Here is a 14,595-nt window from a genome sequence, read left to right as displayed (position 1 = left end):
CTCTTCTTCTTCTCCTCCAAATCCTCTGTTTCTGTTGTGGAGAAGCTGGATGTGGTGATAGTTTCCTTCCACTTGGTCGAGTTAAATATGTTGTTGGTGGGGTGTTGCTGTTGCATGTTGTTGTTGTTATTTGCTTTTGGTTGATAACTTGCCTGATTTTCTTCATTATTTTGAAGTTCTAATTTTTGTATTCATTCTTTTCAGTTCTGTATGAATTTTATGCATAATTGAGGTGGGATGTTGAAGGAACTGGATGATTTAATTATTTAGTTTCTCATGGCGTTTTGGTTTGCAGTTTCAAGAAACTCATAGAAAATATGATTGGTTACTGATGTGTTTTTGCCTGCATTGGTTTTCTGTTAAGCTGCTTTATTAATTTAGCTTTAGAAAATTTGTCAGGAACTATGCTCTTGTAATTTCTTGGTTTGTGTTTGCTGTTTTAAACCTTTTTGTTTTTGTTTTGTTTCATCATTTTCCTAATTTAAAAAATCAAACAATTCTTTCATGCCGTCGCCATTGAAGGCTCTTTTGAAAACAAATGATAGCGATATAAGTCTTCTTATGATGTGTTTTCAATCACAATATATCATTAGATGAACTGTACATGTTTTCTATTAAAAAATTTTCAACGATCATGAATTTTCAGGGAGCTTCATTGCCATTTTTCAAATGGATATATGTTTGTATAGTGCATATCAAATTTTTTTTTGTTTATTTTCTATTTATCATGAGTTTGTGAAGCACATTAAATTGTTCAGTATTTAAATATATCTAGTAAAATGTTGATGAGTGACAAGCAAATCTATGCAATGAAAAGTTAAAATGTTGTACAAATGCGAAGAGACTTATTTTGATATATTCTGCATATTTAAATATATTGTTTTCTTCCTTTCATTGTATCTTTGTTCTTCCACTTCATAGTTCTATCCTCGGATAAACCAGAACATTTTATTTTAGTTTCCACACTAAATTGATAACTTTAACTCAGTTTCTTTTATTATTATTTTACCCTGCAGTGGTTTTCTGTGAAATATATCTACCTCAGACAATTTCAAGAAAAATGGATGGGAAGACAATCAAGATTTATGGATTGCCTAATACTGTCACTGCAATTGAGGTAAAAAAGTTTTTGGAGAAACATGTTAGCAAAGGGTCAGTGGCTGCAATTAAGGTTAGACACCAAGAAGAAGGTGAAGGAAGTTCAAAAACTTTAGTAGTTGTTCAGTTCTTGACCAGCAAGCTTGCTAAAAAGATCACTTGGAGAGCTCGGCAGGGTCATCTAAAGTATAAAACATTTGCTTTGACAACTAAAAGTGCAGAACGTGAAATTGTGCCAGAGCCAAGAAAACCTTGGTTTACTTTGGAGGGTGCAACATTGCATTTGGGTTGCCCAATTTCATCAAAAGAGTTCTCCATTCTATGCTGTTTTAATCATGTCAGGGTTGACTTTGGTGCTAATTTAAGGAAAATATATTTCTTTATATCATCAGGGAGTCAGTCATATAAACTTGAACTTTCTTATGAGAGCATTTGGGAAATAAAGCTGCTCCGTTGTCACAAAAGCAAAAAGTTTCACAAAGGCAAGAAGGCTGAGGAAGACAAAAAATTCCTCCTGGTTCAGGTTTGTTTGTATAAACTTCTTCGTATGAGATTTTATTTCTTACTCGTTTTCATATGGTAATATATTGTCATTTTTCTTAATCAGAATTCTAACCGATTTGTGAGTTACATGTCGTTGAGATTCAAATAATTTGTTTTTATTTTTAATTTAAAAATATAGACAAGTCATGAATTCTAATTCCCTGTTGGAACGATGGAATGAGATAATAATGAGCTTATATAGTTCAAGTGAGGTCACACTAATAACTTTGAGGTTTTTGATAGATTGCCTTTTATTTAAATTATCATAATCCAAGACTTACTAATACAAATCTAAAATCTATCACACATGATCATTGATCAGTTTTGGTATTTGAATGCTTAGTTTAAATTGGTCAGACTTCTAGGTGGAGTCGTGTTTTGACCAAAACCATTTATATTGAAATTGTACCCAACACATTTAATAAATGAGTCATATGACTAGACTTTTTTATTCAACATGTTTTTAAATTATATTATCAAAATAATTAATTTGATTAACCAATTTTATACAATCAATCTATAGCACATTGAAAATAATTCAAGTTGATATATGTCTTATGAAAACTTAAAAATTACCCACTTCCATGAAGTTTCTCCTTCAACATATTGATATTGTTTTGGGCCATAAGTTGTATTAATTGAGTCATTAACGCAATATATTGGGCTCAAATTATTATGGACCAAATCAAGTTTACCAACCAACATGATGCGCCTCTCTTGAATTTACTATATGATAAAAGCCCTTCATTACAAGTTTAATGTCCAATCAAATACTTTACCCATTCGTCCTTACTTGGGGTGATGATATAATTGATATTGTTGAAATTATTTATCACTATAATAAGAAAACTTTCTATTAATATTTTTTCAAAATAAGCTTCAAGTGATTACTTAACTTCCGGAGTAGTTCTTCTCTATTTGCTGCTGGATAGGCCTATGTCTCCAGACGGTAGCATTCGCCGATCCAGCCTATTACTTTACTCTTGTTATCCCTCTCTACTTTTTTATTGTTTTGTTTGCTGTTCTCCTCATCTCTGGTGAGGATTTCAGACCGTTTTTATTTCTAGTTTATCTTGTTGTCTCAGACTGTTGTATTTCTCCGTACTCTTCTTATTTTAATAAATTTGTGGTTTATTCACTTTATTAAAAAAAAGATCACTTAACTAAAATTTAAATAGTTATTAGCCCTGATTTAACACTATAATTTCATTTTACATGTGCATTACTTCCATTTTTTTTAATGACCACGATACTCGAGATCTGTTTTTTTAAACTAAATAAATCACTATTTTATTATTTCCTTTCAATTTTTTTTTAAGTTCAATTTAAAACAATCTCTTGAAGCAAAGAAAAAACAGTTGAGCAATTTTTAAGAAAAATAAAAATATAATCACTAAAATAGTCCATGTATTTTTCTCTCTCTTCTCTTTTGGTCCATCTATTTAGAAATGCTCCAGGCTAATTCTTTTACTTTTGAAAATGTGCCCACTTAGTTAGAAATACTCATAACTAGTCACTCTACTTTTAAAAATGCGCCTACTTAGTCTATCTAGTTGGGTCATTTCTAAAAGTAGAAGGACTAGTTGGAAGCTTTTCTAACTAAGTGGACACATTTTTAAAAGTAGAGGGACTAGTCGGGAGCATTTCTGAATAAATGGACTAAAAGTGAAGAGAAAAAAAAGTAGAGGGACCAATTAGGGTATTACACCAAAAATAAAAACAGTAAACAAGCAAAATGGTTAGAAACAAGACATCTGCTAGTATTGGCGAGTATCCATGTGGATTATAATTTTGAAGTATAAGAGGAGAATATACTAGTGTGGTAATCTACTCCAAACTTTTTTCTTTATTTTTTATTTAGTTTCCGCAACATCAGGCTCTGTTTTTTGCATTCTCCTCAAATAATGTTCTTGGAACAATATTATTTCACACTGGTTATGTTCTTGACACTATAATTTACTTATATGGCTAAACATAGGTACAAGCAGCGCCTCGTATTTATGAAGTTCCTGGACAAAATTCTGGCACTTTTTATGAAGATGCTCGTTTTAATTATTTCAAGGATATTCCAGATGATCTGTGGATCAGAACCACAGATTTCACTCCTTCATGCAGTATTGCCCAATCTTCAGCATTCTGTTTGCAGTTACCCAATGCCTGCAATCTTCCAAATATTCAAGAATACTTCGTTTACTACGAAGAAGTTAATCACCCATTCCACTTGTTGAAAGGTTCATCTTTCTCTCGGAGCTTGGATTTGGTTCCCATTGTACAACCTTCACCTGGGATTGAAGTGCCTTACAGAATTCTTTTCAAGATAAATCACATGGTTCAAATTGGCACACTCATGGGCCCAACACTTGATGACAAGTTCTACAAATTAGTTTCTCCTCATTCTGAACTACCCATCAACTATATAAAACGAGCATTGGAAGATATGTCATACTTGAAGAGCTCCTGCCTTAATCCTGCAACTTGGTTGCAGGAGAAGTATCAGGAATTTCAAACATCGAATCGTGTCACGAAATCATCCTTGATTTCTTTAGATTCCGGTTTGGTGTATGTTCATCGGGCTCAAGTGACTCCATGTAAAGTTTACCTCTACGGGCCGGAGATTAATGTTTCGAATGGTGTGTTACGGCATTTTTCAAAAGACATTGATAATTTTATCCGGGTTTCTTTTGTTGATGAGGATGGTGAAAAAATGTTCTCAACAGATTTATCACCTCGTTCAGGCAATGACAAGAGGACAGCTATCTACCAGAGGATACTTTCTACGATACGGAATGGCATATGTATCGGTGAGAAGAAGTTTGAATTTCTTGCTTTCTCGTCGAGTCAGTTAAGGGAAAATTCTGCATGGATGTTTGCTTCAAGGCCTGGATTAACAGCTGCCGATGTCAGAAAATGGTTGGGTGATTTTCGCAAGATAAGAAATGTGGCCAAGTACGCAGCAAGGCTGGGCCAATATTTCAGTTCATCTACTGAAACTCTAATAGTTCACAGTGATGAGGTTGAAGTTATTCCTGATGTTGAAAACTCAGCTGGTCATTTGTTCTCAGATGGAATAGGTAAAATCTCACCTGAATTTGCCAGAGCAGTGGCTGAAAAATGCCGCAGAACAACTTCGACGTATTCAGCATTTCAGATCAGATATGGTGGCTATAAGGGTGTTGTTGCTGTCGACCCTACATCATCGATGAAGTTATCCCTGAGAAAAAGCATGTCAAAATACGAATCAGAGAACAACAAACTTGATGTCCTGGCTTATAGCAAGTATCAAGCGTGTTATCTTAATCGTCAGTTGATTACTCTTTTGTCAACTCTTGGAGTTGGAGATGATGTATTCGAAAGCAAACAAACAGAAGCTGTCGAAAGATTGGATAAGATCTTGGAAGATCCAGCCAATGCACAAGAAGCAATTGAGATGATGTCTCAGGGAGAAACAACTAATGTGCTCAATGAAATGTTGTCATGTGGTTATAAGCCTGATGCAGAACCATTTCTTTCAATGCTGCTGCAAACATTTAGAGCAACGAAGCTGCTGGAACTGAGAACTAGATCAAGGATATTTATTCCCAAAGGGAGGTCTTTGATGGGATGCTTGGACGAAACACGAACTTTGGATTACGGTGAAGTGTTTGTACAAGTTTCTCTCAGTAGAAACAAACATATCTATGATGATGGTCTCTCTGAATTTAGTGGAAGCGAACTCAAAAGCGGTACTGATGTTGTTAGAGGAAAAGTAATTGTTGCAAAGAATCCTTGCCTCCATCCTGGTGATATACGTGTCCTGCAGGCGGTTGATGTTCTCGATTTGCATCATATGGTTGACTGTGTTGTTTTTCCGCAAAAGGGGAAGAGGTAGGCTTACAATTTCTGGTCTAAATTTAAGATACAATCTGAAAACCTATATATGTTCTGTTTCCTGAATTTTGTGGGATCTTTCCCTGCTATCTGTAAAATTTGTTTGACATTTCTTTTCACAATGACGCAGCTCCTTATATTTGTTTGACATTTCTTTTCTCATGTATAATCACATTTTCGTTTCCTTTGCTATCTGTAAAATAGCACAACTAAAAATACTCTACATATAACAATACATGTTCTTAATTACTCTATGCTAATTCTAGTAGTATCTAAACTGGGATTGGTGTTATTTCAGACCCCATCCGAACGAGTGTTCAGGGAGTGACTTGGATGGAGACATATACTTTGTGAGTTGGGATCCAATGCTCATTCCACCTTGTCAGGATGAACCTATGGACTACACCCCAGCAAAACCTGTGATCCTCAATAATGATGTTACAATTGAGGTAAAGTCTTAACACTTTGATCACTTATTATCATGGTAGATACCTATACATTACTTTCTCACTGGTTAAATTCTTCGTGTTTTCCTTTGTTGTGCTATTTGTCTCTTAGTCATGCGTCAATTATCATGATTTATATCTCTTGAAACAGAGTGATATGCATTTATGCAACATTAATTATGATCTGCAACACTGAGTGAAATGTTTGCTCATCTACTGCAGGAAGTCCAGGAGTATTTTGTAAACTATATGTTGAATGACAGCTTAGGAGTTATTTCAAATGCCCACACAGTCTTTGCTGATAAAGAGCCATTGAAAGCTCGAAGTGAAGAATGTCTAGAACTTGCAAGATTATTCTCTATCGCGGTCGACTTCCCCAAGACAGGTGTCCCTGCTGAAATCCCACCAAATCTTCATGTCAAGGAATATCCAGATTTCATGGAGAAACTAGACAGAGTGACATATATATCCGAGGGAGTGATCGGAAAGCTCTTCAGAGAGATTAAAGGCCGCGATCCTAATTCATGCCATATAAAGGCCTTCACTAAGGAAACAGCAGAGCAGTGCTATGACAAAGACATGGTGGTTGATGGCTTCGAAGAGCATGTCAATGATGCTTCTTTTTTCAAGAATGAGTATGATACCAAGTTAGGGAATCTCATGGATTACTATGAGATCAAAACTGAGGGTGAGATTCTCAGTGGAAGTATAATGAAAGCATCCAAATCTTTCAATAGGTACAAAGATGGTGAAGCACTAATATTAGCTGTGAGGTCATTGAGGAAGGAAGCAAGTGGATGGTTTAATGAGAAGAGCCATGATCACGGTGACGACGAAGATGAAGCTTTTGCGAAGGCGTCGGCTTGGTATCATGTTACCTACCATCCTGACTACTGGGGTATCTACAATAAAGGATTGAACCGGCCTCATTTCTTAAGCTTCCCTTGGTGTGTCTATGATAAGCTGATTATGATCAAGCAGAAGAAGATGAGAATGAAGAGAGCTGTTGAAATTGCTCCAACGTAGAATGAAGCGAGGTTTGGATTTACGTTGATGCAAATGCTGGATCACTACGTTAAAGATAATCCAAATAAGTAAGAATTGTTATAAGTTCCATATAAGATATAATTTGAGTGTCTGTGTGTTTATCTAGCTTGAGTTTGAATTGGAACCAATTATTTTTAATTGGATTTGAAATATGTGGTGTGCATAAGACCTCTACATGCAAACTATTATGTGTGTAATGAAATAATCCTTTCGTTAATGTTTGGGAAGGAATTTTAGAATTGAATGCTTTACAGTATTATCATGTCATCATAAAGAGTGTTTTGTATTGTAACTTGCTTATAGTTATATGAGTGCAGTTTCAAATTGATGGGCTTTTATGTTTTCTTTGTAATCAAACATTTTTTTTTAATAAGGTGGATAAACCACATGCATTAAGATAAAAGATCAATAAAAACGTTCAACGACCCTTCCACTAGCTGTGGAAAAACAAAACAACATAGAAAGATAATGGAGGAACAACGGGTCTCCTCCTGACCCAGACAACAACCACAAGAACTACTCCTCACCGACCTCCTGTTCCACCTCAATCGTAGGAGTGACCTCCACTCCCTCAGAATGAGGTCCAACGAACTCTAAGCTGCGCCTGATGGAGGAGATAGGATCAGCGAGCTTCTCTCTCATACCCTCAGGCACTGCAGAGACCCAAAATAAAATCATATGAGCAATCTTCACCCAAACAACATGCGGATTATCACAATTATTAGCAAAGATATAATCATTTCGCGTAAGCCAGATGGACCACACAAAAGCTTTCACAATCCAATCCCCAAACGCCAGAACCACGGTCCGTGAACTAGATCTCCAGTCACCCCATAAGTACGACATAGACGAAGGAAGCTCGGGCAACTGAAGACACCCTCGGAGATAAGACCATACCTCACGAGAGAACTGACAAGCAAGAAAACGATGGTCAACCGACTCCACATCGGAATGACAAAGCACACATGTATCTGTCGGCAGACGATTACACCGATGCCTAGCAAGATTTTCCAGCGACATGATCTTATTCTTCCAAGCAAGCCAGTTAAAAAATGTTAACCTTCCTAGGGCAAGGACCTTTCTAGAAAGAATTTGCAAGGAGGCACCGTAGTCCACCCTCATTCAGGAGACAATAGGACTTTGACAGTGAAGGATCCGTTAGCAGTCAGACCCCAGCCTTTTATATCTCTGTCCCTTTCAGTCACCGAGCTCAACATAGAAAGGAGTTGTGCGGCCCCCAGATCATTCATGAAAGGCGGCCTCTCAAGCAATGACGCCAACTCCCTAACCGTCCCGTTGGGCCTAGGAGACGCAAGGAATTCATCTGGCCAGATGTGCATCGGCGCCAGACCATTAAACCATCTGTCCTTCCAGAAGAGCGTCTCAACCCCATATTTGACCTGAACCACCACACTTCCACTAAAAGCTGGGAGACAACAAGCGACCCCCGACCAAAAGAAGGAAACTCTTCCTCTTGGCACCCTAAACAAATCCCACGTTGGAACATTATAATTGAACCGCAGAATCTTCGCCCCACTCCATTATGAATCTGAAAGGACCTTCCATCTCTATTTCCCCAGCAAGGGCAGATTGAAGGTGGAAAAGTCCAAAATACCCCAACCACCTTGCTCCTTCGCGCGACAAATGGTCTTCCAAGCCACCAGTCTAAAGCTAGGATTATCAATATTAGATCCAGACCAAAAGAAATCTCTTCTAATCCTGTAAATATCTTTGATGACCAACTTAGGAAGCATGACATGGCCAATGAAGCAAGAGTTTGACATCCAATATGTCGGCACTACCGATAACACCGAGTTAATAAGGGTGAGACGACCTCCCATTGAGAGGTAAGACGATTTCCAAGAAGACATTCGCCCATTGACTTTGGAGATCAAACCCTCCCAATCCTGTTTACGCGGCCTTCTACCCGAAACAGGAATACCAAGGTAAGTAACAGGGAGCAGGCCCACCTCACAGCTAAACGTATTAGCCTCCCAAGCATGCGGGAGTTGATGCAAATTGGTGGTGTAAAGACAAGTTTTAGAAAAATTCGTTTCCTGACTAGAGAGCCCTTCAAAAACCAGCAGTATCAATTTGATCACCCTAAGATCTTCAGCCCCTTCTACCGTGATGACCAGAAAATCATTTGTGTAGTGCAGGTTGCAAATACAACCATGCTCACCCAACGGCACCCCAATTAGGATTTGTGCCTGTAACGCATTGTCAAACATAGTACACAAAACATCCGAGACCAACACAAAGAGAAGCGGCGAAAGAGGGTCACCCTGTCTTAAACCTCTTTGATACCTCACATAACCACTTGGGGACCTATTGATTAAGATAGAGGCTTTTGAAGAGCTTAGGATCGAGGATATCCAACCTACCCATCTGGGTCCAAAGCCTCTGACCTTGAGGAGCTCCAATAAGAAGTCCTAATCAACCGAATCAAAGGCCTTAGAGAAATCCACTTTGAGGATATAGCCGTTCAGTCTTCTTTTGTGGATACTGAAAATTGCCTCCTCTGCCGAAGCGATATTGTCCAGAATGCACCTCCCTTTAAGGAAAGCAGATTGAGCATGATCCACCAATGAGTCCATCACCGTACTAAGTCTCGAGGCCAAAATCTTGCTGATAATTTTCAGGGAGGAATTAATTAAGCTAATGGGCCTAAAATCCCCCGGAGAAGCCGGGTTGAAGACCTTAGGAATAAGCGCAATACATGCCCAATTAATTCTTTCCAGGTTCACCTTACCAGCAAAGAAATCCTCGCACAGATGCATAATCTCCCCTTTTACAATCTCCCAATCAAACATTTTTTCTATGTCACTTTATTTATGACTGAGTTAAAAGCTTCATTTGAATAGCTTCCGTATTTCTATTAAATTCTTGTGCGTTGTTTCTTTTATTTTTTTTAAAAAAATTGGATTAACCATATATTTAGTAGAGAAATAAAGATGTACAAGCATAGAACTCAAATAGATGGCATGATCATGAGTCACTGAAAGAGAAAGCAAGATGACTCAAACAAAGAGCACTCTAGAAACATGATAATTATAATCCTTTTTTTTTTATTATATTTCATGTAAGGTACATAGATAGGTGCATGTTTTGTTTTGTAACTTTGCATTAGTGGTGTCACATCAAGTCCAAAGTGCATGTGAATTGCATGAAGAAATGGTCAAAGAGGATCACGTTAATGCAGGGGCACACTGTAGTGCATGGCTTAGAATGTGGTTTCAAGTGGTTACACACCACCCATGTCTTTGAAAAAGTATTCTGTATTTGAGTTGAATATATATATACAAATCTCTAAGAAGGTACGGAGTGAATATACCAGAAAAATAGAGTTACCTTCTAATCTTCTCTGAATGTTTTTGTGAACCTTTGCATCTGAGATCCTGAGAACAAGTTTATTTGTTAACAGAAACAATAGAAAATATTGTAAAAGTGTTCCTAGAGAGAAACCTGGCATCTCCCTTATAGAACCCTCTCAACAAGTCACTTTGAATGCTCCCTGTGAAGAAGGAGGGAAGTTCTCAATTGGTCAGTGATAGAAGTATTTGGATGCTCCACCACTAAAACATTGACGATTTCCAGATTTTCATGATAACTGCACAAGATGCTTACATTCAAGTTATAGGGTGGAGGATTGCAGGCATCAACTAACATGTCGCCGCTGCTCTGGTGAAGGGCACATTGCTGCTAGATGCCCCCGTCAAACTCTGCCTGAAAACCCTACAGAATCCGAGCGCCGAAAAGCTAGATCAAAAAAGTATCAGAATGAGGCAAGATCTTTGATTCATGTGCCTCCTTGACCCTCACAAGATTCACTAGCTTCCTCGATGCTGGGAATTTTTCTACCGATTTCAGAAGAAATAATTATATCCAAAGAAGAATTGAGGAAAATGGTGGTTATCAAAGTAAAATCTGGAGATGCCAGTATTAAGACTATATCTATGGCTTTTTCTAGAATTTTTAACGATGAGAAATGTGGAATTTAAAAGGAATTAATGAATTAGGGCTTTGTAACTTGCACATCTTATAGGTTGCATCCTTCTCATATTTATATATAAGATAGTGTTACAATTTAATGGCTTACAATCAACGTTGATACATATCCTATAATTATGTGATATGATTTGGTTTCTTACCAACTATACATGGATGTGATATGATTTGGTTTCTTACCAACTATACATGGATCCTAATTATCTTAACATAGATCCTAATTATCTTAACAGCCCCTTTCAATCACAACTAATGAAGATTGAGATTGCCCTTGAATTTCTCTTGTAGCTGTGCCGGTAATGGCTTCGTAAAACCATCTGCCACTTGATCTTGTGAAGGGATGAATCGAATGCCAAGAACCTTGCATATAACTCATTCCCGGACGAAACGGAAATCTACTTCAATGTGCTTGGTCATGGCATGGAAGACAGGGTTCACTAACAAGCAGGTGGCACCAAGATTGTCACACCATAAGCATGCTGTCCGAGATTGAAATACACCAAGTTCACCAAGTAACGACTGTACCCAAACAATCTCCACCGTAGCATTCGCCAGTGCTTTATATTCTGCTTCTCTGCTAGATCGAGAGATTATTTCTTGCTTGCGCGCACTCCACGAGATCAAGTTGGATCCAAAGAAAATAGCAAAGCCACCTGTGGACCTCCTATCATCAGGACATCCAGTCCAATCAGGGTCGGAAATGGCACTCAACAAGGTGGAGGAAGACCTGCAAATCTTCATACCAATTGTTGTAGTGTGGTTGAGATACCGAAGTATCCATTTCACCACCGTCCAGTGCATGTTGGTAGGAGAGTAAAGGAATTGACACACCTTGTTAACAGAGTAAGCTATGTCAGGCCGTGTGAGAACAGGGTATTGAAGCGCCCCAACAGTGCTTCCGTATTTGGTGGCCTCCTTGTGATCTAACGGATCCCCAATAGTAACAGAGAGCTTGTTGGTGTTGGACATGGGAGTAGTAGCACCTTTGCATGTCGTTATGCCAACCTGATGTAGAAGATCTGTAACATATTTGCATTGAGAGAGAATAATGCCATCATCCAGTTACTTCACCTCAATTCCGAGAAAGATGTGTAACTCAACAATATCCTTTAAGGCAAACTCACTTTGCAAATTTAATAAAAGAGTCGGAACCGCCAATGAGGAAGAGCCTGTAACAATAATGCCATCAACATAAATGAGAACATAGACAGTAGTCACACCATTGTTATAAATAAATAAAGATGTGTTAGCGCGAGATGACATGAACCCAAGTTCCTGTAGCTTTGAGCTCAGTCTAGCATACCAAGCTAGTGGTGCCTGTTTTAAACCATACAGAGTCTTATGCAGCTTGCACACAAGATGCGGTTGCCGTGAGTCTGTGTACCTAGGAGGATGACGCATAAAAAACTTCCTCTTCCAGAACACCATGCAAAAATGCGTTCTAAACATCTAATTGCCTAAAGTCCCAACCACGTGATACAACAATGGAGAGAAACAAGCGAATTGTTGCAGGTTTAACAACTGGGCTAAAGGTATCCTCATAATCAATACCATAATGATGGTGAAATCCTTTTGCCACTAGACGAGCTTTGTATTTGTCGATGCTGCCAATTGCCTTGTGCTTAACCTTGTAAACCCACTTGCACTCTATGATGTTCTACCTGCGAGTGGGATAAACAAGAGTCAAGATACCATTCTGTTGAAGTATATTAAATTTTTGGTCCATAGCATGCTTCCAATTTGGATCTGCCAGCGCCATATCAAGCGACTCCAATTCACGGGTGGCACGATACCCGTAATGAACAGTACTATCTTTGAATGTACGAGGCACCCAGTTGTTATCATGGAGACGTGTCGTCATGTGGTGAGTGTGCCCATGTGGGCCAGGTGGCACAACAGAAGACGCAGATGCTTCAGGAGTGCTCGACGCTGCACTAGCCCTTGACTCGGCAGGCACTACCGCTTCTGTTCCATAAGACAATCCCGTGCCAGTAGGAGCAGATGGGGTCAAGCCTAGCCAGTCGGTTCATCTAGCACACCCGGAGGCACCGCGGCTATACTGTCATGTACGTCCGCCTCACCATGCACAGGGATAACCTGTGGCTGCACAAAAACATTAGGCTGCACAACAACAGGAGCATTAGTAGGTTCATTAGTCGCATGGCCATGATCAATGCCCGGAATAGTTCGAAAAAGAACGGTTTCTGACAGGATGGGAGGACCATTTATGCACAAAGAGGTGGCAAAGGGAAATACTCCCTCATCGAAAACAACATCGCGGGAGATGTATATACGACCAGATGTTGGATCAAGACACTTATAGCCCTTATATTGAGTACTACAGCCAAGAAATACACATCGGTGAGAACAAAACTGAAGTTTGCGAACATTATAGGCTCGAAGATGAGGCCAAGATGCACACCCAAAAACCTTTGAGGAATAATCAGGTTTGATGTTGAATAATTTTTCTAGTGGAGTGGAATTATGTATAACTTTATTTGGTAGCCGATTGATGAGGTAACTGGCAGTGCTAAAGGCTTCATGCCAAAACTTGAGGGGAACACCCAAAAAGGAAAGAAGAGCTAAACCAGTTTCGACAATGTGCCGATGCTTTCGTTTGGCTGCACCGTTTTGTTATGGTGTGTGAGGACAAGAAACACGATGAGCAATGCCAACTTGATTAAAAAATGAATGTAATTTGTGATACTCACCCCCCACCACCACCACCCAAATTAGTTTACATTCAAAGAATCTTCCTATCAAGTTGTTTCTCAACAAGAGTTTGAAAATGAACAAATGTGCGAAAAATATCAGCCTTACTTTTAAGAGGAAATACCTAAACAAACTTGCTAAAATCATCAAGAAAACTCACATAATATTTAAAACCCCCAGCAGAAGTAAGTGCAGGACCCCATGCATCAGAATAGACAAGTGCTAATGGAAACAACGAAAGTTCATGTGAGGTAGTGTAAGGTAACTGATGACTTTTAGCCTGTTGACATGAATCACAGACCGACACATTATTGCATATATTGGAACATGGAAGATTATTTAGACTAAGAACACAATGAACTATAGAAAATGACAGATGACCGAGATGATTATGCCATCTTTCTTGAGTGGGTGTGGCAACGGAATAGGCATACTTGGAAGACGCAGATGGTGAACTCGATAGAAGGAGATAGAGGCCACCCCTATATTCCTCGCGAAGAAGCATTCTCTTCATTTCCCGATCCTTAATAAGAAAATGGTTAGGATGATATTCAAGAAAGACATTGTTATCAGAGGTTAAATGATGCACAAAAATAAGATTTTTCTTGGCATTAGTAACATGAAGAATATATTTCAAGGATAAATCTTGATCCGGGGTATTAATCGAGGAATGACTAATATGACTAATAAACATACCTGCACCATTTACAGTGTGCATCTGATCATGACCATGATATTTGTCACGGATCGTCAGCTTATCGAGCTCGCAAATGATGTGGTCGGTGGCGTTAGTGTCGGTGTACCAATTGGTATCGGCGTTGTAGGGGATGGTGTTGATGTAGTTAGCCACATGATCATCCTCTGTCTGGTAGGA

At 38.6% G+C, this 14,595-nt stretch overlaps 1 protein-coding gene across 1 annotated transcript; it reads left to right on the top strand.

The window, feature by feature from the left end:
* Window positions 1-7,239, top strand: LOC120281607 (probable RNA-dependent RNA polymerase 1). Its single transcript, XM_039288293.1, is given in 6 exon segments — window positions 1-139; window positions 1,017-1,621; window positions 3,620-5,505; window positions 5,807-5,957; window positions 6,177-6,967; window positions 6,969-7,239. Coding segments are annotated over 6 exon segments (3,525 nt in total). The 5' UTR covers window positions 1-87; the 3' UTR covers window positions 7,009-7,239.
* Window positions 7,240-14,595: the final 7,356 nt, after the last annotated feature.

This window comes from Dioscorea cayenensis, chromosome 18 (genome assembly GCF_009730915.1).
Source record: "Dioscorea cayenensis subsp. rotundata cultivar TDr96_F1 chromosome 18, TDr96_F1_v2_PseudoChromosome.rev07_lg8_w22 25.fasta, whole genome shotgun sequence".
Taxonomy (NCBI): Eukaryota; Viridiplantae; Streptophyta; class Magnoliopsida; order Dioscoreales; family Dioscoreaceae; genus Dioscorea; species Dioscorea cayenensis.
This window is presented reverse-complemented; position numbering and strand designations above follow the sequence as displayed.